At 38.3% G+C, this 25,870-nt stretch overlaps 1 protein-coding gene across 2 annotated transcripts in view; it reads right to left on the reverse strand.

The window, feature by feature from the left end:
* Positions 1-25,870, reverse strand: part of EXOC6B (exocyst complex component 6B) — a 686,378-nt gene that overhangs the window by 157,388 nt on the left and 503,120 nt on the right. For both annotated transcript variants that reach the window (XM_062209648.1, XM_062209647.1), the window contains exon 20: positions 1,701-1,774. In XM_062209648.1, the coding sequence (XP_062065632.1) occupies positions 1,701-1,774 (74 nt within the window). The remainder of the gene's footprint in view (positions 1-1,700; positions 1,775-25,870) is intronic.

Here is a 25,870-nt window from a genome sequence, read left to right on the forward strand (position 1 = left end):
GGCTGTGCTTCCTAACTTACTCCCTTAGTTAACATTTTCTGTGAACGCTGGTTGCTTTCCATAGGGGCCAAAACCACAAACTAGAGAGAATGACCACACTTCCTTTTCGTGAACAGTGTGAATGGAAAAATTTTCTCTTCCATGTGTTTCTCCAGTGAAATTCTATTTCTGCTTTCCAAGAACAACCAACCGGCTTGGGAATTTCTAAGAAAAAAAGGGTTGGGTGGGGGTTGGGTGGGGCCCTCCCCACTAGATACAACCCCAGAAAACCTAAAGCAAAATCCCAATCTTTCAATCTCACATCTGTCAAAGGGTTAAAACTTGAACGCGCTAGTTGAGTTGCAGAATCCACAGGTGGAAAGTCTTAGGTGTGGGAAGAGATACTCAGTTCCATTTGTGACCATGCTGGGAAAGCCTTTATGTGAAGAGAACCCTTACTCCGGCCCCCAAATATTAAGTTGACACACGTTTCTGGGAGATGGCCTGAATCCTCAAACTTTGGCGGGTCTGGAGACACACAATTTTCTGTTTTCTGCTTAACAGGGCTTTCCAGAATTGTCATCAGATGACAGATTACATGCCCATCCACAAGGATTCAGGGGTAGCTCGGGCCATCCATTATGGGTTAAAAGCTGTTGCAGCATGAATCGAGTCACAGTGGTAAGGAGACTACCGATACAAGGGGTCCTATAGCTTTAAGAAATACCCTGGGCATCTACAAGTTTTCAGAATGCAAACTATGTCAGCTCTGAAAACAAGAGGCACTGCATCATTATGGCAGCAGAAACAAAGCCAGCCCCCTTTTTAAAACAGACAAAAAAAAAAAAGATTGTTTTAATAGGAGAGCAACATCAGTCATTGATTCTTACTTCATTCACACTTTCTATCCAACCCCATCCATCTTCAGAGTGAAGAGATGACAGAGCCCAGTTAACTCTCTCCCTCTTCGGGCCCCCGCCCATCCGTTTCCACTATATCCACACCACCAAGGCCTACCAACCTACCCATTTCAATCTGTGAGAACTGTCCCACAAATGATTCGTTTCATCTAGTGGGCTTGCCAATGCTCAGGTATGCTGAAATACCATTTTCATCATAGTACTTTAATAGGTTGCCCATCAGTTTAGTATGACTGGTCGGGACCTTTGCCAATCATCTTCAAAAACAACCACTTAGTCGCTAAAGGCTGACCACATTCTCCAAAGGAAGGGATTGGAAGACTAAGGCAGCAGGGAAAACCCAACAAACCAAAGCGACAATCCAGAATGTAAAATCTTTCATTTTTTCTTAAATGCTGCTGGCCACATTATCTGCAAACAAAAGTTCTCCAAGCAGTCAGTCTCTGCATCAGTGCACCTGCTTAGCATTGGTTTGCTGAGTTATCTTTTTGCTGTGTCTGCAGAAGCCAACCACAACACAATGGGTCACATCACTTGAGGGTCACTTGAGTCCCTCTTCTCTCTGGGTCCCTCCTCCCACCCCCTGCCTTCCCTTCCACCCACAAAACCTTTAACTCCACCATAGCTAAGGATCCCAGATAGCTAAATAAAAGAGGTGGCCTCAAACACAGGGAAAACCCCTTAGGTCTCCAGTGTGAATCGCCAATGCCAATCCCCTCCCCTCCCCTTTTCCTTAAGACCTGATGGTCTTCAGTCACACATCTTAAAAGAAAAACAAAAAACAAAAACACAAAGACTTACTTGTCTCAAGTCGATGAAGGCCAACTGCAGCGTGTCCTCCTGGAACCCAGGCACCGGGCCGGATCTGGCAAACTCTGTGGGAAAGAAAAGAGGATAAAAAGCGCCTTTAACTAACCATGGACAGGGAGATTGGCAGACGGATGACAGGGAAGACAAGAGAGGCTGGGGGAGAGGAGGACCAAGCTTCTAAGGAGTCATGTCTCTCTCCCTTCAGCTTCTTTGTTGGCCCTTCAAAATTCGTGTCATCAAAACACCATTAATTCCAGCATCCTGACAGCAAGGAAACTGTACTAATTCGACCTGAAATTTATTCCCATGAGCCGCGCCGGGCTTCAGAGTGTTTGTTTTGTGAACAGACAAACAACTTGCAAAGGAGGAGGGAATGGGGGAAAGAAAAAAGTTTTTCCTCTCAACACAATAAAATCTTCAGCTGTGAAACTCTTTTCAGTTCCGAGAGCTATTTATATTTTAGATCGCTGAAGGAATTTTCTAATTTCACGCTTGTCACCTCAGTCCCTGAGCATTTATCAAAAAATATTCCCTGCCACATCATTAATTATTCCTTCACTGATTATTTGTATTATCTCATGAGTGCATTATTGCGTACACACACACACACACACACCCAGCAGCAGAGGCTGTGCCAATCCGTTGTGTGGTTTTTGAGCAAAGGCGTCTGTGTAGATATGAAAAGGCTCATCTGAAAATATCTTCCGCAAAACTTGGGCGACATTTGCATGAGTTTGTCCTGCCTGTGTATTCTTTGACTTTTATTTTCATTCTCCTCTCAAAAATTCTTCCTTCCTCCTTCTCTTGCCTCTACCCCAATTTAGTCTTAGGTCAAAGCGACCACATGAATACTACTTGCAATTTACAATAGCACCTTGGGTACATGCTCAGTTTATGACTCTGGCTTCTATGTTGTTAAGAAGATAACTGCACAAGGCTGTAGGGACAAATACTAATAACAGTTAAGAATGTCAGGTTTTATTGTCCCTGAGCCCTGCTTATTATGAAATCAAAAGGTCTTAAACCCCCCCACCCCAAAATACACATGCATGCACACACACACACACACATAGCAAATTTAAAACTGAGATGGTTATTATGTTTTTAATTCTCTCTGTGAGGCTGTTGTGAAGCCAGTGTGATGGACACTTAATATCAATCAACTATTTACCTCAAAACCAACTCAAGTGTCTGTTCACAGCAAATACCAAAGGCAATCTTCTCCTTTTAATTACATTTTTCTTCAAGATCTCATTTAAGAAACTATAGAGAGTTGGTATCTTTGTATTCTTTTGAAATTACATAAAATCCATCAAGACACTTGTCTTTATATTTGGAAAATTACTTCTCGACTGGATAAATTCAAATGATCATTCATGAACAGGGATAGGAAATTCTGTTCCTTAAAATTATTTTCTGCTTGGGGGCTTCTTTAACATAACAACTTTTCCTAAAATTCTTGAGTCATTTTAAAAAATAATGTTAACAATTTAGGTCACAGTTATTATGCCAACATTTTGTCAAACAAAATTTAAAGCAGTTTATTAAATTAATTAAAATACAGCACAAATGTTTTTATAATTGTATACAAAATACTGCCATTGTAGATATTTCAAATAAAAATGACTCATGAATGAACTAAAATAAACTATATTGCATGATTAGCAGTACAAAACCTTCTATTTGTTTTGAGAAGAAAATTCAAATAGTATTTATAAATTCATTCTATCATAATAAAATATTAATAATTAATCATGTAATAAAACATTAAGAGCAAAATTCTAAAACTACAATTATAGATGAAGGCTATGTTAATAGAAAGTTTGACATAACCCACCATTTATATCAACAGCAGCCATTATCATTGATAGCCTCAAATACAGTAACTGTTTAAATTAGCCATATACATTTTCCCACACTGTTTCCATTGAAAGAGTTTTTTGAGCCACAAGCACTGTTTTTGATAGTCTCAATTGTTACATGATCAGCTTAAATAAGCTTCCTAGGCTTGATAGTTTCTTCCAAGGTTGATCAATTACTAGTATTGATCTTACATAACTCAAATCGAGGCTGCATCATTTGAAGTCCCATCAACAAGAACTCTGCTTGAGTCAAAATGCATATCAAGAAGTTCTACTGACCTATTTATGTTCAACTCAATGGAATTGTCCTGTGAAACACAGTGTGCCTAGGAGCTGGCTACACATTCTTGACTCTCCTTACTGGGCATGCTCCTTTGGGCTAAATAGATGCAGCTGACGAAACCACGCAGGAATCTGGATGTGATGCATATTTAGTTCTCAGAGTCACTTTATAGGCTTCATTTTTATGACATACTGAATCCTCCAGGTTCCCAAAGGATATGGTGGCCTTTTAAAATTTGATTCCCCCTTTTAAAAATCAAGGAATCAAAGAAAGACAATTGCCTCAGTCGTGACAAAGTGAAAAGATTAATTTTCATGTTTAGTTTATGGAAATGTCTAATTATTTTACATCTAACAGTATTTGCATTTTTTTCTCACAGCTTTATGTGTACAATTCTTGTCTTATGGTAGAGATAGCAAATTCCTTAGGGAAAAAGGCCACAACACAAAACTAACAAGTATTTAAAATAGTAAATACTCAATACACATTGTGTTTTAATAAAATAAATAAGTTATACAAATAGCAAACTTGATGAAGCACATATACCCCTCACAGCCAATAAAAATTTCTGGATTGCAACAGGTAAGGGATCCTTAACCTGAGTACCAAAAAACAGGCTTTACGACAATTCAGGAGCTCCTTAAAAATCACATGCATAGGATATTAAGAAGCTGGGCTTTGGGATAATAAAAAAAATCAGAAGTTGAACCCCAACTTTCCACTTATTAACTGGATGGACTTACACAAATTACCTACTGTCTTTCAGCTTCAAAACCTTTATCTCAAAATGAGGGTAATAGCAGAGCTTTCCTTACAGTGCTACTATGAGAATTAAAACAAATTGGCCAAATTGGCCGGGTGCCTGGTGTATCATAATTGATTGTCATTATAATTAGTTTTTTCATGTGAATATGCATTTCTATGCAAAGGTCCATAGCTTTCACTTTATTCTCAGAGGATTGGTGGCCCAAGAAAGGTTAAGAAACACTTCAATATCCAGCACAAAACATTTGGAGAAATTCAGCTACCATTCCGTGATGAGTGAGTATGTTAGCATAGTGAAATTCATTTATAGACAAATATGTATTTGTTTCATTAAGAAGAAGTGGATGTGACTAATTACTGGGGTGTTTGCCACATCACATTTTCCTTTGCAATATTTTTTTAAAAAATTCAACAAATGCAAAAAACAGATCTGTAACTTTGAGGCTTGATATACACAGAGAACATGATTTTTCTCTCAGAATCAATTTTTAAAAATATATAAAAATGTTAATAGCATAAGCATAGATGAGTATTTTAAAAAGAAAATGAGAATTTGTAGATCGTCTGATTTTAACTATAAAAATATAATATGCATAGAAGGCATGATAATAAGCACTCAATTCATAATGCTAACCAAGGCTGCGACTGAGAGGAAGTTAATGAGAGGATTTTTTTTAACTTTATAAACTTTTAGAATGAATATGGATGATTTTATAATCTGAGAAAAAAAAAACAGAAGAACATACATGTATAGGTCCATCCTCACATGCACACATTATGTAGTGGTATTGATGTACTAGCACTTTCTCTAACGAAAAGAGATAAAATTTGTTCAAGATTTAGCTTTAGAGGCAACTGAGATTAGTCTGCACACCCAAATTCCCAGATACCGCTTGACAGACAGGAGGAAAGCTACACATGGTGGTGGGAGGGGGCTCTCTTTCTGCTGTCATAAGCTGATACAAGCACAAACTGGTTATATGTATACATAAAGAAGCCTCTCTTCTGAGTAATCAATGAAAAGCTTCCTTCTTTTGACATCACATAAAAGGGTAAAGACAATCGTGGCTAAGTGGAAACAATGGATACATGGGGCACAAAAGACAAGTCCTTGTCCTTTTCTGGACTTGTCCCTGGATCCCAGAATTTGTGGTAGGCTTTCAGTCTCTCTGACCTGTGCCAGTGCAAAAGTTTTCAAAGCCTGGAATCCTTCAACGTAGCCAGGAAATCAAGGTGCTTCCTTCACATAACAGGAAATGCAACCTTACCTGTGACCAGCTCTGGCTGGGGACTGAGTCACAGTTCCAGTGAGTTTAGTGAGGTGGCTTCCTCGTGGGAAACTTGCTTAAGGCAGGGTAGCCCCTGACCAGCAACAACTCCCTCCTGAATGTCTGGCTCTCACTTTGCCCTCGTCCAATCATAGCTGGGGTTCACAGAATCTGAACTGGTATCAGGACCTGACTCCAAGATCCAATTTGCAAATAAACAACTGCTGACTCATTAAGGTTTATAAAGCATACATTTTCAGTTTTAAAAGTTTAAAGGAGGTATGTGACATTATAGGAAAGAAAGCCTACAGTCAGTAGAGGTACAAGAAGAAAAACAAAAATCACATAAAAGTTCTGCTTGTCACACATCCAACAGCCCTCACATTCTCAGACAGAAATCTGCAATATTTTTAAAATCAATGTCAATTTTTCAAAAATACCCTGAATATTTATATTTTTAATAATCTTTACATTATAATGAACTGAAATTACCATAAGGTTAAAGGGGGGGAGTGCATAACTACCCTAATTTCTTTTTTTTTTAAATTTTTTTAACTACCCTAATTTTAAAATGCTAGATTTCTTGAAAGCTAGTATTAAAATTAAGAAACTCTGTTACTTAGAAGGGGAAGAAAAATTTTTAACTTTAATTATCTGGTACATTAACACCTGATTGAGGGGTAATAAATACACCAAAGAACACAGAATACCAAATTATAATAAAGTGGCCAATTCAGAGTTAGAAGGGGTTTTGAGACATCACAATGACTGCATTAGGCTGTAATCTGTATATCTACATAGGACATTTGAGAGTGTATCAAATCAGGTTTCGAAAAACAGACTATAACATGGATGCTTCTGAATCCTTGCAAAAGGAAGACAAGCAACAAGGTAAAGTGTATTTCAGAAAAGAAAAGTATACAATATCTGGCAAACAGATGAAACAGCAACAGTGGGAGAAAAACAAAATGGGTTCAAATAAGAGGAAAATGAAAAGGCAATCTACAACACAGATCCAAGAGGTCCCTTGATAACATCAGTGTATTATTGTTCCCAGTGAACTTGCAGTCCAGACAACTGACAAGATAGCATCATTGGCTCTTGGTGAATGGATTAGGCATTTGGTTTTGGTCAAAATACCAGAAAAGGAAGAAAACTCAGTACTCTTGAGCCAAAAGTATACTGGTACTTGTTTGTATCTTAAGATCATGTCAGGTCACATGTGTTTTTTGTGGGATTGAAAAAAATAAGAGCTGTTGTTGCTGTATTAACATAATGGTTTCCTGGTATCTGGCTCCCTGGAGCAAGAGAAAGGGGTGTACTAGACTACGAAGTGTGGCTCTGGGGAAACCAAGCTTTCTTGCATCACTTCACAGCGACTCTACTAAGCTAATTATGGAGAGAAGTTGATGGACCCCACAGGGAATCCATTCCAGGCCCTTCTGGTCAGAGAAAGGTCGGCCAGAACCTAAGGAAGTAAGAACCAAGAACAAAGTCAAGGAGACAGAAAAAAAAAAAGAAGAGGGGGTGGGTGAGGAAAGCTCCTCGGGATTCAATTGACTTAAGTAAATGTGCGTGGAAGAACATGTGACCCTAAAAAATAGCTATCCTTAATTAACTAGGAGAGATTCTGTGATATAAATTCTCCTGTGTTTTAAAAAATTTACCTTAAAATTACTTTTGTATTAATATATATATAGAACAGATTTCCTGAATTTCAAAGATATAATTCCAAGATTACAACAATACTTTCCTCCCTCCTTTCCTTTCCGTCCTTTTTTTCTTTTAATTTTTGCAATAACATACTTTGAATTTACTTCATAATCACAGGCTCAACGTTTCTCTACAAAGAGCTCTACAAGTAAAAAGCCAATTCTGCAGGAGAATACACAGTGTTATGAACAATAATCAAATCATAAGATATCAGTTTCATTCAAATACATTAAGTTTTTTTGTATTCAATATAGTAGTTACAATAAATCAGAGAAATTTATTTGGATTTTTTTTTGGATCTGGTTTTTTTCACTAATTATAATGGTCTCCAAGTTGCATCTATTTTGTTGGCAAAAATATTTGCAAACTATACATCTGATAAAGGATTAATACTCAGATATATAAGGAGCTCAAGAAACTCAACAGCAACAAAACAAACAATCCAGTTAATAAATGGGAAGGGGCTGGCATTGTGGCATAATTCATTAAGCCACCTCCTGCAATGTCAGCATCCCATATTGGTGCCAGTCAAGTCTTGGCTGCTCCACTTCCAATCCAACTCCCTGCTAATATGCCTGGGAAAGCAGAGGAGGGTGGCACAAGTGCTTGGGCCCCTGTATCCAACATGGGAGACCCAGATGAAGCTCTTGGCTCCTGGCTTCAGTAGCTTAGGCTCAGCCCTGGCCATTGTGGCCATTTAGGGAGTGAACTAGCAGACAGAAGAATCTCTTTCTCTCTCTCTCTCTCTCTCTGTCTCTGTCTCTTTCTCTCTCAGTCTGCCTTTTAAATAAATAAATCTTTTTTTAAAAAACCAAATGGGCAAAGGACATGAACAGGCATTTTTCAAAGGATGAAACATAAATGGTCAACAGACACATGAAAAAATGCTCAGGATCACTAGCCATAAGGGAAATGCAAATATAAACCACAGTGAAACTTTACTTCACCCCAATTTGAATGGCTATCATCCAAAAATCAAAAAATAACAAATGCTGGCCAGGATGTGGAGAAAAAGGTAACACAGTGCTCTGCTGGTGGGAATGTAGGTTAGTATAATCATTACAAAAGACAATGTGGGACAATCTGGGCCAGTGCCGTGGCTTAACAGGCTAATCCTCCGCCTTGCGGCCCCCGGCACACCGGGTTCTAGTCCCGGTCGGGGCGCCGGATTCTGTCCCGGTTGCCCCTCTTCCAGGCCAGCTCTCTGCTATGGCCCGGGAGTGCAGTGGAGGATGGCCCAAGTGCTTGGGCCCTGCACCCGCATGGGAGACCAGGAGAAACACCTGGCTCCTGGCTTCAGATCAGCAAGATGTGCTGGCCGCAGCGGCCATTGGAGGGTGAACCAGCGGCAAAAAGGAAGATCTTTCTCCCTGTCTCTCTCTCTCACTGTCTCACTGTCCACTCTGCCTGTCAAAAAAAAAAAAAAAAAAAGAAAGACAATCTGGAGGTTCCTCAGAAATCTGAAAATGGATCTTCCATATGACCTAGCCATCCTACTCCTGGGAATATACCCAAATGAAATGAAATCAGCATATGAAAGAGTTATGTGTACCCCCATTTTTATAGCAGCTTAATTCACATTATGAAAGACAAGGAATCAACCCAGATATCCATCAACTGATGACTAGATAAAGAAAATGTGTTTTATATACATGATGGAACATTCGTGCTTTTTCATATTCAAAATATGTACTCACTAGATTTCCCACTTCAAGAAGGCCAGGAGGCTAAAAAACAATGTGTCCCTCATTAAAAGCAATGTACCATACTCAAAAATTTGTAAGTAGGTAGATCTTATGTACATGTTCTTACAAAAAAAAAAAAAACATAGATGAATAAAGAAAAAGAAAAATAATACATAAGCCATTGACTTATCAACAATATCTACAAAACATATGTATTATAAAGAACAAAACATTTGGGGCTGGTACTATGGCATAGCGGGTTAACCTGCTGCCTGCAGCACTGGTTAGAGTCCCGGCTGCTCCATTTCCAACCCAGCTCCATGCTAATACACCTGGGAAAGCAGCAGAGGATGGCCGAAGTGCTTGGGCCCCTGCATCCACATGGAAGACCCAGATGAAGCTCCTGGCTCCTTGCTTGTATCTGGCTCATCCCTGGTCATTGCAGCCATTTGGGGAGTGAACTAGCAGATGGAAGACTTCTCTCTATCTCTGGCTCTCCCTCTCCATAACTCTGACTTTCAAATAAACAAATATATTTTTTTAAAAAGAAGTTTTATGAGGCAGGTCTATACTAATAAATAACTAATACATAACAAATTAAGTGAAAAATGAGAAGGAAGGAAATAATAAAGAGTAGAGCAGACATAATGAAACAGAGATCAGAAAAACACTAGAAAAGATCAACAAAACTTAAATTTAAAAGATTTTTATTTATATAAGGGGAATGAATTTCATATATACAGGTTTAAGAGCATAATGATACTTCCTATTACCCCATCTTCCTCCTTTCCTTGACTTCTACCTCTGTTATTCTTTTCTGATTTTTCTTTTAATTTTTACAATGCCATACTTTCAATTTACTTTATTATTTTCAATAACCCCAATAAGCATGGATACAAAAATCTTCAACAAATTATGAGAAAACCAAATTCAACAGCACACAAAAAAAGCAGCATACACTATGATCAAGTCAGAGTTAATTTCTGAGATGCAAGGATAATTCAAAATACACAAATCAAAAGACTGTGATAAACTAAATTAAAGGAATAGTAGAATGGTGAATAAAAAGGATACGATCATCCCAATAGATGCAGAAAGACAATTTGACAAAATTCCACATAGCTTTATGATAATGAAACTCTACATAGTTTTATGATAAAATTATTTACAGAATGAATTTTTTTTTTAAGATTTATTTATTTGAAAGTCAGGGTTACACAGAGAGAAGGAGGGGCAGAAAGAGAGTGAGGTCTTCCATCCGCTGGTTCACTCCCTAATTGGTCGCAACAGTTGGAGCTGCGCCAATCTGAAGCCAGGAGCCAGGAGCTTCTTCCGGGTCTCCCACACAGGTGCAGTGGCCCAAGTACTTGAGCCATCTTCCACTGCTTTTCCAGGGCATAGCAGAGAGCTGGATCAGAAGAAGAGCAGCCAGGACTTGAACCGGCACCCATATGGGATGCCAGCACTACAGGCGGCAGCTTTACCTGCTACACCACAGCGCCGGCCCCATGTATTTCAAAACAATGATGGCCATATATGACTAGCTCCTAGCTAACATGATAATCAATGGAGAAAAGATGATTTTTCTTTTTTTTTTTTTTTTTTTTTGCCAGGCAGGGTTAGACAGTGAGAGAAAGAGAGAAACAGAGAGAAAGTTATAGACAGTGAGAGAGAGACAGAGACAAAGGTCTTCCTTCCGTTGGTTCACTCCCCTAATGGCAGCTATGGCCGGCGCTGCGCCGATCTGAAGCCAGGAGTCAGGTGCTTCCTCCTGGTTTCCCATGTGGGTGCAGGGACCCAAGCACTTGGGCCATCCTCCACTGCCCTCCCAGGCCACAGAAGAGAGCTGGACTGGAAGAGGAGCAATGGGGACTAGTACCAGGCGCCCCAACTGGAACTAGAACCCAGGGTGCCGGCGCCACAGGTGGAGGATTAGCCAAGTGAGCCACGGCACCAGCCATGGATGAAATGTTTTCTTTAAAAGTCAATAACAAGACAGCAGTGCCTACTCTTGCTACTTCTATTCAACAGAGCACTGGAATTCCTAGCTAGAGCAACTAGAAAAAAGAAAAAAAGAAAGACAAACTGGAAAAATAAAATCTATGTTTATAGATGAGATTCTCTTATACAGAGAGAACCTTGAAGATTCAGCCAAAACACTGTTAGAACTAATCAATGATTTTAGCAAAATTGTAGGATATAAAATCAATAAGCAAAAATCAGTGTAATTTTTATAACAATTAAATATCTTACAGAGAAATTAAGAATAAGATCCCAGAACGGGCACAGTGACACAGTAAGTAAAGCTTCCATTTGGAATGCCTGTATCCCATATAGTAGCGCCGAGGTTCAAGTCTCACCTCCACTTCTGTTCCAGTTTCCTGCCAATGGGCACTCTGAGAGGTTGCAGATTATGGCTCGAGTGCTTGGATTCCTGCCGCCTATGTAGGGGACCTGCATGAAGATCCTAGCTCCTGACTTCAGCCTGGTCCAGCATATGGAATATCTCTTTCTCTTTCTCTTTGTTGGTTTGCTTTTCAAATAAATAAATGGATATTTCTTGAAAAAGGAAATGATCTCATTAAAAAAGAACGAAATGCTTAGGAATAAATTTAATCAAGAAGATGAAATAGCTATATTCTGAAAACTAAGATATTAATCAAAGAAACTAGAGAGGATACAAGTAGATATCTATGTACATGGATTGGAGGAATTAATATTGTTGAAGTATGCTTACTAGTCAAAGTGATCTACAGATTCAATGTATCTTTGTCAAAATTTCAATGGCACTTTTCACAGGAATAGAACAAATAACCCTAAAAGATTCATTTAACCACACAAGACCATAAATAGCCAAAACAATGTTAGAAAAGGACAAAGAGGCATTATATTTCCTGATTTCACTATGTTAAAAAAATAACACTACTAAACAGTATGGTACTGGGCAGGCATTGTGGCACAGTGGGTTAAGCCACAACTTGAGACATCCACAACCCCTATCAGAGTGCCTGGGTCAAGACTCTGCTACTCTGAACTTATTATTAAAAGTTACATTAGCTTCCTTCTAACGTGCCTGGAAAACAGTAGATGATGGCTCAAGGACTTGCATTCCTGACACTCATGTGAGAGAGACCTGGATGGCGTTCCTGACTCCTGGCTTCCACCTGGTCCAGTCCTGGCTATCATGGGCACTACTAGCAGATGTAAGATCTCTCCCCCCCACCCCGTGTGTGTGTGTGTGTGTGTGTGTGACTTTGCCTTTCAAATAAATAAATGAATCTTTAAAGTAATAGACTATAGAAAAACAATATGACACTGGCATAAACACACACACATACGCATAGACCAAAAAAAGTAAACCAGAAATTAAACTCACATATATATGGGCAGTTAATTTGTGGAAGGCCTCCCTCAAAACTACACAAGGGGAAAATTAAGTCACTTCAACAAATAATGCTGTGAAAAGCTGGTATCTACATGCATAAGAATGAAAGTGGACCCTCGTCTTTCCCCATATACAAAAACAAACTCAAGGGGTTGGAGTTGTGGCATAGCTCATTAATAAGACACTTGTGACACTGGCATCCTAACTCAAAGTGTCAGTTCGATTCCCAACTTCTCTTCCAACCCAGCTCCCTGGTATTGCTCCTGAGAAAGCAGTAGAAGATGGTCCGAATGCTTAGGCACCTCATGCCCACGTGGGAGACAGATGGAGTTCCAGGCTCCTGGCTTCAGCCTAGCGTAGCCCCGGCCATTTGGGGAATGAATCAGTGAATGGAAGATCTGTCTCTGTCTCTCCCTCCCTCTTCCTTTCAAATAAGTAATAAATGAATAAATAAATATTTTCTAAAAAGAAAAACTAAACTAAATATGGATTAAAGGCTCAAACCTAGGATTGGAAATTGTAAAACTACTAGAGAAAAACATAAGGCAAAAGCTCTTTGACATTGGCCTTGGCAATCATTGTTTTGTGTATGGCAACAAAATCACAGTCAACAAAAATAAAAACAAATTAGTGAGATTATATAAAATTAGACACCAGATAAAGCAATCAATAAAATGAAAGGGCAACCAACAAAGTGAGAGAAAATATTTTCAAACCATGTATCTGATAAGGAATTGATATCCAAAATATTTGCAGAACTTATACAACTCAGCAGCAAGAAAACAATAGTTGAAAATGGGCAAAGGACCTGAATAGACATTTTTCTAAAGAAGGTATACAAATGGGTATCAGGTATATGCTTAACAGGGGCCAGTGTTGTAGGGTAGTGGGTTAAATCATTGCCTGTGATGCTGGTGTCCCATATGGATGCCAATTCTAATCTTGGCTACTCCACTTCTGATCCAACTCCCTGCTAACATGCCTGGGAAAAGCAACAGAGGATGCCCCAAGTGCTTGAGCCCCTGCCACCACATGGGAGATTCAGAAGAAGCTCCTGGCTCATGGCTTCAGCCTGGCCCTGCCCTGGCTGTCAGTCATTTGGGGAGTGAACCTGTGGATGAAGGATCTCCCTGTCTCTCTGTCTCTGTCTCTAACTTTATCAAATAAATAATTCTTTTTAAAAAAGGTACTCAACGTCACTAATAATCAGGGATATGCAAATTAAAACCAGAAAGTATCATCTCACAACTGTTAGGGTGGCTATTATCGAAATGACAAGACATAACAAGTTTTTGTAAGGGAATGGAAAAATATAACCTTTGTACACAGTTGATGAGAATATAAATGTTGATGAAGTACAGTATTATACAACACAACACTGAGGGTGCTATTAGAAGTAGGCCTTACTTTTATTGTCCTTTTGTGAAGTTACTCAAAAAATTAAAAATAGAGCTACCACATGATTCAGCAATCCCACTTCTGGATATCCACTCAAAAGAAATTGGTATCTTTGAGAGATATCTGCACTCTCATTCCACTACAGTTTTATTCACAATAGCCAACACACAGAAATAACCTAAATGTCCATTAATGGATGAATTGGTTTTTAAAATATGGTATAACATATACAATAGAATTGTATTCAGCTTGAATCAGGTGCTTGTGGGTACCAGTGTGACACTGGGGGAAGCCTGGAGTCTGGGACTTTGGGGGCAACCTGGTACTGGACTCCGCAGCAAAGTTGGGTGCACATTTCTCTCTCCTTCCCGTAAATATTAGTGATTTATGCAATGTGCTGTCCATGCTTGGGAGAAGGGTAACATGGCTATGAGAAACTGTCCTATCTGCCTTCTTTAATATTTTTCTTCCACCTGTGATACTCACAGATACTTACAATTTTTAACTTTTCAAGAAGTCTAATTTGTTTAGCTTTTCTTTCGTTCCATGTACCTTTGGTATCCTATCCAAGGAATCATTGATTAACCCAATATTCTGAAGCTTTTGACTTTTATTTTTGTCTAAGAGTTTTCCAGGTTTTAATCTATTTTCTATAAATTTTGTATTTCATGATAAGGCAGTATCCTGTTTTCCCGGAACCATTCGTTGGAAACAAACAAACAAACAAACAAACAAAACCTGTCCTTTCTCTATTGAGTGGTCTTAGCACTCTTGTAAAAAATTATCTTTTAGGCTATATTCTATTCCATGGTGGTATATGTCTGTCTGCATTCTAGTACTAAACTGTTTTAATTACTGTATGTTTTGTAGTAGCTTCAAAATCAGGAAATGTAAATCCTGCTTTGTTGTCATTTTTTAAGATTTTTTTAGGTCTATTTAGGGCCCCTGAGATTTCACTTGAATTACAGAAAGTACCTTTCTCTTTCTAAAAAAAAAAAAAAAAAAAAATCTGTGGGAATTTAACAGTGATTGCATTCAATCTGTAGATCACTTTGGGTAGTGTTCACATCTTTAAATATTTTTATTTTTATTTTCTTTAAAGTATATTAATGTTTTATTATAATATATAGAAGATCCACAAATAATAACAATTAGATTGAACACATGTAGAAAATAAATTGCTTTCAATAAATTTACAAATACCTAATACAAACCTTCACACCTTCAATTTATTCATTGAACAGATATCTGTGAAGTCCTTACTACTCTGAATCCAGTACAGTTTTGTGATAGGACATGGAGGTGAGTAGAATGTGGTCCCTATTTTCAATGAGTTCACAGCCAAATATGATGACATTACACCAATAATTATGCCACAAATTAGAAAGAGAAATAATAAGGTTTAATATAGAATGCTCTTTATAATTTATGTATTTGAAAGGTAGAGAGATAGAAACAGAGAGAGATCTTCCATGCACTGGTTCACTCCCTAATATAGCCACAACATCTGTGGCTGGGCTGGGCTGAAGTCAGGAGCCAGGAACTCCTTCTGGGTATTCCAAGGCAGGGACCCAATGAGCCATGACTGGTTTGCTTCCCAGGAAGCTAGATGAGAAGCAGAGTAGCACTCCAATATGGCATGCAGGCATCTGATGCCTGCCTCCACCTCCTAATAGTATTAAGTCTGGGGTGACCATTTGACCTCACAGTTAAGATGTCAGTTAAGATACCTGTGTCCTTATCAGAGTAGCAGGGCTCAACACTTGTCTCTGATTCCAGGCTCCAGTTTTCCACCAATGCAGACCTTGAGAGGTAAGGTGATGGTTGAAGTAACTGGATTCTTGACACCCATATGGAAGACTTGGATTAAGTTCCTGGCTCCGAGCTTTGGCCAGGCCCAGTTCTTTTTTCTTTCTCTCTCCTTATTGCTCAAAAAACACTATGTCTTCCAATTCATAAATATGTGTGTCTTTTTCTTTTAGCAGTGGTGTATAGTCCTCTTTGGTTAATTTTCAAGTATTTTATTTTTCTTGAAGCTATTATAAATAGAATTACTTTTATAATTTTCTCTTCAGATTATTCCCTGTTAGTAATACAAATGTAAATAATTTGTGCAGGTAGGCTTTATGTTTGGCTACTTTGCTGAATTTATTAGTTGCAACATGGATTTGTGGAATTCTTAGCTTTCTATATAGAAGATTAAAATGTCAGTGAACAGACACATTACATTAATATATTTTCACATTGTAATATTCTTGAATTCCAGGAATAAAGCCCATTTGATTATGTTAAATAAGCCTTTTAATACACTGTTGAATTTGACTTGCTAGTAGTTTGTTGTGGACTTTTGTATCAATACTCATAAAGGATACTATTCTGCAGTTTTATTGTTTTAGCTTTGGTTATCAATGCATTATTGGCCTCACATAATGAGTTAGAAGTGTTGTCTCTTCAATTTTTGGTAAAAATTTGAGAAAGACTAATAGTCATCCATATTTCAATATCTGGTAGAATTCACCAGTCAAAGCACCAGAAACAGGACTTTTCTTTGTTGAGAGACTTGATTCTGACTCAATCTCACCAGTGATAAAACTAACCAGATTCTTAATTTCTAGTGACTCAGTCTTGGAAAGATCCATGTTTCCAGGAATTTGTCCATTTTTTCTAGGTTTTCAAATTTGTTGAGATATGACTGTTCACAGAAATCTCTCATAATTCATTTTAATTTGGTAGAATCAGTAATGTCCTATTTTTATATTTTTGTGATATGAAATCTTTTCCTTACTTCATCTAGCTGAAAGTTTGCCAAAAATGATTTTTTTTTCAAATAATCAACTTTTGGCTTCACTGATTTTCTCTATCATATTCCTTTTCTCTATTTTGTTAGCTGTGTGCTTTATTATTTTCTTCCTTCTGCCAGCTTTGTGTCTGTTTTTTTTTTCTTTTACCAGTTAAGTTATATAGTAAAGTTGTTGATTTGAGATCTTCCTTGTTTTATAATAGAAGAATTTATGGGTACATATTTCCCCCTTGATTGCTTTCTCTGTGTCCAATAAGTTTTGCTATTTTTATTTTCATGTCTAAGTGTTTTCAAATTTTCTCTTGTGGTTTTTTGTTTGATTATCAGTTGCTTAAGAGTTTGTTCTTTAATTTTTAGAATTTGTGAATTTTACTACTGTGACTGATTTTCAACTTTATCCTGTTGTCAGAGAACATACCCTGCATGATATTTGCTTTCTGAAATTTACTAAGACTTAACTTTTAGTCCAGTATATGGTCTATAATAGAAAATGTCGCGGACCGGCGCCATGGCTCACTTGATTAATCCTCTGCCTGTGGTGCCGGCAACGCATATGGTTGCTGGGTTCTAGTCCCAGTTGCTCCTCTTCCATTCCAGCTCTCTGCTGTGGCCCAGGAAGGCAATGGAGGATGGCCCAAGTGCTTGGGCTCCTGCACCCGCATGGGAGACCAGGAGGAAGCACCTGGCTCCTGGCTTCAGATCAGCATAGCTCCGGCATAGCTCAGGCCGTAGCGGCCATTTTGGGGGTGAACCAACAGAAGGAAGACCTTTCTCTCTGTCTCTCTCTCTCTCACTGTCTAACTGTCTGTCAAATAAAAAAAAAAAAGAAAAAAAAAAAGAAAATGTCCCATGTAGCCTCGAAAAGAATAGGTATGTTGTTGTTGGCAGAGTGTTTTATATACATGTTACATCTACTTGGATTATTGAGTTAATTCCTCTATTTCCTTATTTATGTTCTGTTTGGATGTTCTATCAATACTTGATAGGGCATTATAGTCTCCAATTATTACTGCAGAACTTCTCATTTCTTGCCTCAATTCTGTCAGTTTTTGCTATACATATTTTGTTGGTCTATAGTTCATTATACAGATGTTAAAAATTGTTATATCTTGGCTTTCCATGCCTAAACTACTCTGTCAAAAAAAAAAAAAATGACCTAAATGAAAGATCTCCGTGAGTGAGATCCCAGTGGAAAGAACAGGTCATTAAAGAAGGAGGTACCTTTCTCTGAAGGGAGGAGAGATCTTCCACTTTGACTATGACCTTGTCTAAATATGATCAGAGTTGGTGAACTCAAAAGGCTTCCATAGCCTTGGCAACTCATGACAAGAGCCTAGGGTAATTACTGATGCCATAAACAAGAGTGTCAATGTGTTAAGTCAACAACAGGAGTCACTGTGCACTTACTCCTCATGTAGGATCTCTGTCCTTAATGTGCTGTACATTGTGATTTAATGCTATAACTAGTACTCCAACAGTATTTTTCACTTTGTGTTTCTGTGTGGGTGCAAACTGTTGAAATCTTTACTTAATATATACTAAACTGATCTTCTGTATATAAAGAGAATTGAAAATGAATCTTGATGTGAATGGAAGGGGAGAGGGAGCAGGAAAGGGTAGGGGTGAGGGTGGGAGGGAAGTTTGGGGTGGGGGAAAGCCATTGTAATCCATAAGCTGTACTTTAGAAATTTATATTCATTAAATAAAAGTTAAAAAAAAAGAAAGCCATTAAAATAAAAAAATGTTATATCTTCTTGCTGCCTTAGATTTTTTGTTATATATAAAATCCTTCTCAGTCTCTTATCATGCTTTATGATTTAATTATATTATGTCTGGTATTAGTATAGTCACTCCCTTCTCTCTTTTGACTATTTGTGTGAGTAGCTTTTTCTACCTTTTCACTTTCAATTCATCTGCATCTGTTTTTTTTGTTTTTTTTTTTTTGTTTTTTTTTTTGTTTTTTTTTTTTGTTTTTTTTTTTTTTTGACAGGCAGAGTGGACAGTGAGAGAGAGACAGAGAGAAAGGTCTTCCTTTGCCATTGGTTCACCCTCCAATGGCAGCCGCAGCCGGCGCACCATGCTGATCCAAAGGCAGGAGCCAGGAGCTTCTCCTGGTCTCCCATGGGGTGCAGGGCCCAAGCACTTGGGCCATCCTCCACTGCACTCCCGGGCTACAGCAGAGAGCTGGTCTGGAAGAGGGGCAACTGGGACAGAATCCGGCACCCCGACCGGGACTAGAACCCAGGGTACCGGCGCCGCAGGCAGAGGATTAGCCTATTGAGCCGTGGCGCCGGCCTCATCTGCATCTTTGGATTTCAAGTAATTTGCTTATAGACAGGCCAGCTCTCTGCTATGGCCCGGGAAGGCAGTGGAGGATGGCCCAAGTGCTTGGGCCCTGCACCCCATGGGAGACCAGGAGAAGCTCCTGGCTCCTGCCTTTGGATCAGCATGGTGCGCTGGCTGCGGCGCCCATTGGAGGGTGAACCAACGGCAAAAGGAAAACCTTTCTCTCTGTCTCTCTCTCTCACTGTCCACTCTGCCTGTCAAAAAAAAAAAAAAAAAAAAAGAAAAGAAAAGAAAAGAAATAGACAGTATATTGCTGGATCATTTTTAAAAATACATGTCAATATCTGTTTTTAATTAGAGTTTAATTCATGTATTTTTTTCTTTTTTTTATTTAGTAAATATAAATTTCTTTTTTTTTTTAACTTTTATTTAATGAATATAAATTTCCAAAGTATAGCCCATGGGTTACAATGGCTTCCCCCCTCCCATAACTTCCCTCCCGCCTGCAATCCTCCCCCTTCCCGCTCCCTTTCCCCTTCCATTCATGTAAAGATTCATTTTCAATTCTCTTTGTATACAGAAGATCAGTTTAGTATATATTAGGTAAAGATTTCAACATTTTGCCCATATAGCAACACAAAGTGAAAAAACTACCATTGGATTACTAATTATAGCATTAAATAGCAATGTACAGCACATTAAAGACAGAGATCCTACATAATTTTTTTTTCAAATTAATTAATTTTCTATGCCATTTCCATTTTAACACCAGGTTGTTTTTTTTTTTTTCATTTCCAATTCTCTTTATATACAGAAGATCAATTCAGTATATAATTAGTAAAGACCTCATCAGTTTGTGCCCACACAGAAACGCAAAGTATAAAAATACTGTTTCAGTACTAGTTATAGCATCACTTCGCTTTAGACGACACATTAGGGACAGATCCCACATGGGGTGTAAGTACACAGTGACTCCTGTTGCTGATTTAACAATTTGACACTCCTGTTCATGGCGTCAGTAATCTCCCTAGGCTCTAGTCATGAGTTGCCAGGGCTATGGAAGCCTTTAGAGTTCGCTGACTTCGATCTTATTCCGATAGGGTCATAGTCAAAGTGGAAGTTCTCTCCTCCCTTCGGAGAAGGGTACCTCCTTCTTTGATGGCCCCGTTCTTTCCACTGGGATCTCACTCACAGAGATCATTCATTTAGGTCTTTTTTTTTTTTTTTCCCATGATCAGAAATCAATCCAAACATCTACAGCCAACTTATATTTGACCAAAGATCCAAATCTAATCCCTGGAATAAGGACAGTCTATTCAATAAATGGTGCTGGGAAAATTGGATTTCCACGTGCAGAAGCTTGAAGCAAGACCCATACCTATCACCTTACACAAAAATTCACTCAACATGGATTAAAGACTTAAATCTACGACCCGAAACCATCAAATTATTAGAGAGCATTGGAGAAACCCTGCAAGATATAGGCACAGGCAAAGACTTCCTGGAAAATACTCCAACAGCACAGGCAGTCAAAACCAAAATTAACATTTGGGACTGCATCAAATTGAGAAGTTTCTGTACTTCAAAAGAAACAGTCAGGAAAGTGAAGAGGCAACCAACAGAATGGGAAAAAATATTCGCAAACTATACTACAGATAAAGGATTGATAACCAGAATCTACAAAGAAATCAAGAAAATCCACAACAACAAAACAAACAACCCACTTAAGAGATGGGCCAAGGACCTCAACAGACATTTTTCGAAAGAGGAAATCCAAATGGCCAACAGACACATGAAAAAATGTTCAAGATCACTAGCAATCAGAGAAATGCAAATCAAAACCACAATGAGGTTCCATCTCACCCCGGTGAGAATGGCTCACATTCAGAAATCGACCAACAACAGATGCTGGAGAGGATGTGGGGAAAAAGGGACACTAACCCACTGTTGGTGGGAATGCAAACTGGTTAAGCCACTATGGAAGTCAGTCTGGAGATTCCTCAGAAACCTGAACATAACCCTACCATACAACCCAGCCATTCCACTCCTTGGAATTTACCCAAAGGAAATTAATTTGGCAAATAAAAAAGCCATCTGCACATTAATGTTTATTGCAGCTCAATTCACAATAGCTAAGACCTGGAACCAACCCAAATGCCCATCAACAGTAGACTGGATAAAGAAATTATGGGACATGTACTCCATAGAATACTATACAGCAGTAAGAAACAACGAAACCCAGTCATTTGCAACAAGATGGAGCAATCTGGAAAACATCATGCTGAGTGAATTAAGCCAGTCCCAAAGAGAAAAATATCATTTGTTTTCCCTGATCGGTGACAACTGAGCGCCAAAGGGGAAACCTGTTAAGTGAAATGGACACTATAAGCAACAATGAACTGATCAGCTCCTGTCCTGACTTTAGATGTACAATGTAATACTTTATCCTTTTTAGTATTTGTTGTTGTTGTTGTTGTTCTAGTACTATTGGTTGAACTCAGTAATTAACACACAATTATTCTTAGGTGTTTAAATTTTAACTGAAAAGTGATCCCTGTTAAATCTAAGAGTGGAAAAAGAGAGGGAGGAGACAAACAATTTGGAACATGCTCAATCGGACTGGCCGCAAATGGTGGAGTTAGAAATGTGCCAGGGGATTCCAACACAATCCCATCAAGATGGCATGTACCAATGCCATCGCACTAGTCCAAGTGATCAATTTCAGCTCACAATTGATAGTTCTGATAGGTCTAAGAGTCAAAGAGATCACACAAACAAGACAAGTATCTGCTAATACTAACTGATAGAATCAAAAAGGGAGAGAAAGATCCAACATGGGAAGTGGGATACACAGCAGACTCATAGGATGGCAGATGTCCTAAACAACACTCTGGCCTCAGAATCAGCCCTCAAGGCATTCAGATCTGGCTGAAGAGCCCATGAGAGTATAGCAGGCATGGAAAGCCAAGATATCATGGAAAAAAAAAAAAGTAAATATAAATTTCTAAAGTACAGTTTATGGATTACAATGGCCCCCCATAATTTCCCTCCCACTCGCACCCCTCCCATCTCCTGCTCCCTCTTCCCTTCCATTCACATCAAGATTCATTTTCAATTCTCTTTATATACAGAAGATCAGTTTAGTATACATTAAGTAAAGATTTCAACAGTTTGCACCCACACAGAAACACAAAGTGAAAAATACTGTTGGAGTACTAGTTATAGCATTACTTCACATTAGACAAGTAATTCATGTATATTTAAAGTAATTCATGATTAAGGAGAGACTTCTGTTATTTTGCTATTTGTTTTCTATATGTTTTATAACATTTTTGTTGTATTTTTTTTTTTATTTGACAGAGTTACAGACAGTGAGAAAGAGAGACAGAGAGAAAGGTCTTCTTTCCCTTGGTTCACCCCCAAAATGGCCACTACGGCCAGAGCTTTGCCGGAGCTATGCCGATCTGAAGCCAAGAGCCAGGTGCCTCCTCCTGGTCTCCCATGCGGGTGCAGGGCCCAAGCACTTGGGCCATCCTCCACTGCCCTCCTGGGCCATAGCAAAGAGCTGGAATGGAAGAGGAGCAACTGGAACTAGAACCCGGTGCCACAGGTGGAGGATTACCAAGTGAGCCATGGCGCCAGCCCCTATATGCCTTATAACATTTTTGTCCCTCATTTTCTGCATTACTGTCTTGTATTTAGTTGATTTCAATGAAACATTTAAGTTCCTTCCTCATTTTATTTTACATATTCCATAGCTGTTTTCTTTCTGATTAACACATTTTTATTTAATATCCTCAAGTTATATTATTCAATCTTGAATTGCACAAATCCAACTTCAATAACATACAAAATCTCTGCCCTTTTACAATTAATTCCTACCCATTTTGGTTGTTTATGTCACACAAAAAAGTTCTTAGCATTGTGTGTACCAAAGCATGAACTAATAATTCTTTTAAATGTATTAAGCTCTCCTAAATTGTGTAGAAAACAAAATATAGGGCAACAAAGAAAAGTTATAATAATATTAACATTCTAAAATTTTTAATATTTATCTTAAATCACTTATAAAATAAAGAAGTTGTAAACCCTTGCTATAAGAATACTAACTTACAATTGCCCACATGCCTGACTGAGACCCTTTTCTTCACAAAGTTTCAAGTTAACTGGTAAGTGTATTTTCATTTGTCCATTCAGGACTCCCTTGAGCATTTCTTGTGTGGCAGATCTAGTGGTTAAAAAAAAAAGAAACTCCCTTAGCTTTTATTTGAATGGGAAAGTCTTAATTTCTGATTCACTTCTTGAACGATAGTTTATCTGGATATAAGATTCTTGTTCATAGGTTTTTTTTTTTTTTCTTTTAGTACTTTGAATATATTGATCCACTGCTTCCAGACTTCAAAGTTTGTAATGAGGAATCTCATTTTCCCATAGAGGATTCTTTGCAGGTGACAAGTCACTTCTTTCTTGTTGCTTTGATGACTCTTTGGTTTTTACAAGTTTGATTATAATTTAATTCAGTATGGGTCTGTTCAGTTATTCATTGGGTCTGTTGATTTTCTTATTATGTAAAAATTCACATATTTCATGTAATTTGGCAGGTTTTCAAGCATTATTTCTTGAAATAGTCTCTCTATCCCTTTCTTCTCCATTCTCTGGCACTTTCAAAACACCTGTTAGGCTGCTTGATAGTGTCCCCCATGTCCCTGAGGGTCAGTTCACTTTTCTTCACTTTTAGCCCACGGATCTGCATTTTTCTATCTTCACATTCACTGACTATTTCTGCCTTTCTATCTCAGTGATTGTACTTTTCAGCTCCAGAAATTCTTCTTGTTTTCTTCTTAGCCTATTTATGTATTCATTAATAATTCCATTTGGCTCATACATCATTTTCTTTACTTTCTACACATTGTCCTTCAGTTCTGTGCATCTCTAAAACAGTTGTTTTGAAGTGTAAGTCAAGCCTATCTTTTTCAGAGACAATTCCTACTGATCTTTTCCTTTGAATAGGCCATCCTCTTGTTTCTTTGTTTGCCTTATGACTTTCTGAAACTGGACAATCAAATTTCATAACATGGTAATTCTGGAAATCAGATTTTCCCACTTCCCCAGGGTTTCCTTTTTTAAAATTTTTATTGTTTTTGTTTTGTTGATTGCTGTATTAGGGATCAGCTTGATGTATAAACTTAAGGCCTTCTCATGTCTTTTCTGTACCTAAGCCTTTCCCTGAACTTCATGATCTCTTCTCCTCTTAAGATTTATTTATTTGAAAGTCAGAGTGACAGACACACAAACACAGAGGGAGGCAGGGAGAGAGAGAGATAGAGAGAGAATCTTCTATCCACTGGTTCACTCCCCAAATGGCTGCAACAACCAGGTGTGGGCCTGCCTGAAGCCAGGAGCCAAAACTCCATCTTGGTCTCCCAAATGGGTAAAAAGGGCTCAAGTAGTTGGGCCATCCTCTGCTACCTTCCTAGAGGCATCAGCAAGAAGTGTGATGAGAAGTGGAGTAACCAGGACTCATACCAGCACTCCAACATGAGATACCAGCATCATAAGCTACAGCTTAACTGAATGTGTCCCAACACTGGCCCCAAACATAATAATCACTTTCTAATTTTTCCAATTATGCAGGTTTTAATGTTCTAGTCTTTAATACTTGGAGGATTACAAAGGGGAAAGAGGGAGAAAAATGAAAGGAAGGGGGAAAAATTATGTTCCAACTCTTTAGATCTCCCAAAATTTACTTCACAGAGAAGGGGAGGGATTTCCAACAACAGCTGCCCATGTATTTGTGTGAACCTCTGTAACCAGAAGCAGTTGCCAGAATTTTTCTCACTCTGGATCCCACAAATTATATGCAAGTTTCTCAGGTTCACAGTTGCCTGTCACAGGGCTAGGGGTTGGGGATGTATAGTTGTTACTGTGTTATGAAATGAAGAAGATAAAAATTAGTAACACTTTAAGGTTACTTTAAATCCTCCACAGACTCCAGAGTTTCAAAACAGTTATATTAGGCAGATTCTGCCAGAGTAACTGATTTCTAGATGAAAAGACAGACTTGTGGTGCTTTTTCCCTGGCTGTGCATACTTTCATTGTATGATCCAACAATTGCCTTGCTTAGTATTAATTGAAATGAACTGAAGATGTATATCACATAAAGGCCTGGAGGTAGATATTTAGAGTAGACTTATTTATAATTACCAAAACTTGGCAATAACATTCCTTCAGTAGGAAAATGCATAACTAAACTGGAACATATACTATTTAGTGGAATACTATTTAGTGCAAAAAAGAAATGAGCTGTAAAGCCATGAAAAAACATGGAGGAACATTGGGAAAAATGGCAGACACAGAAAATTTTTAAGGCAATGAAACTATTTTCTTAAATTATAATGGTGGATACATTTGTCCAAACCAACAGAATGTTCAAAAGCAAGAGTGACCTTTTGTAAAGTATGGATTTTGAGTGATAAGAATATATTATTGTAGATTCATTGGTTATGACAAAGGTAGCACTCTGGTGTAAAATGTTTATAGTGGAGGAGGCTTTGTGTGCCATGTGGCAGGAGTATACTGAAAATGTGTGCACTTGCCAATCAATTTTCATAACTTAAAATTGCTCTGAAATGTCTACTAGGGGCTGATGCTGTGGCACACAGGTTCATCTGCCATCTGCAGTGCCGGCATCCTAAATGGGTGCTAGTTGTGTCCC

The sequence above is a fragment of the Lepus europaeus genome, chromosome 13, assembly GCF_033115175.1.
Source record: "Lepus europaeus isolate LE1 chromosome 13, mLepTim1.pri, whole genome shotgun sequence".
Taxonomy (NCBI): Eukaryota; Metazoa; Chordata; class Mammalia; order Lagomorpha; family Leporidae; genus Lepus; species Lepus europaeus.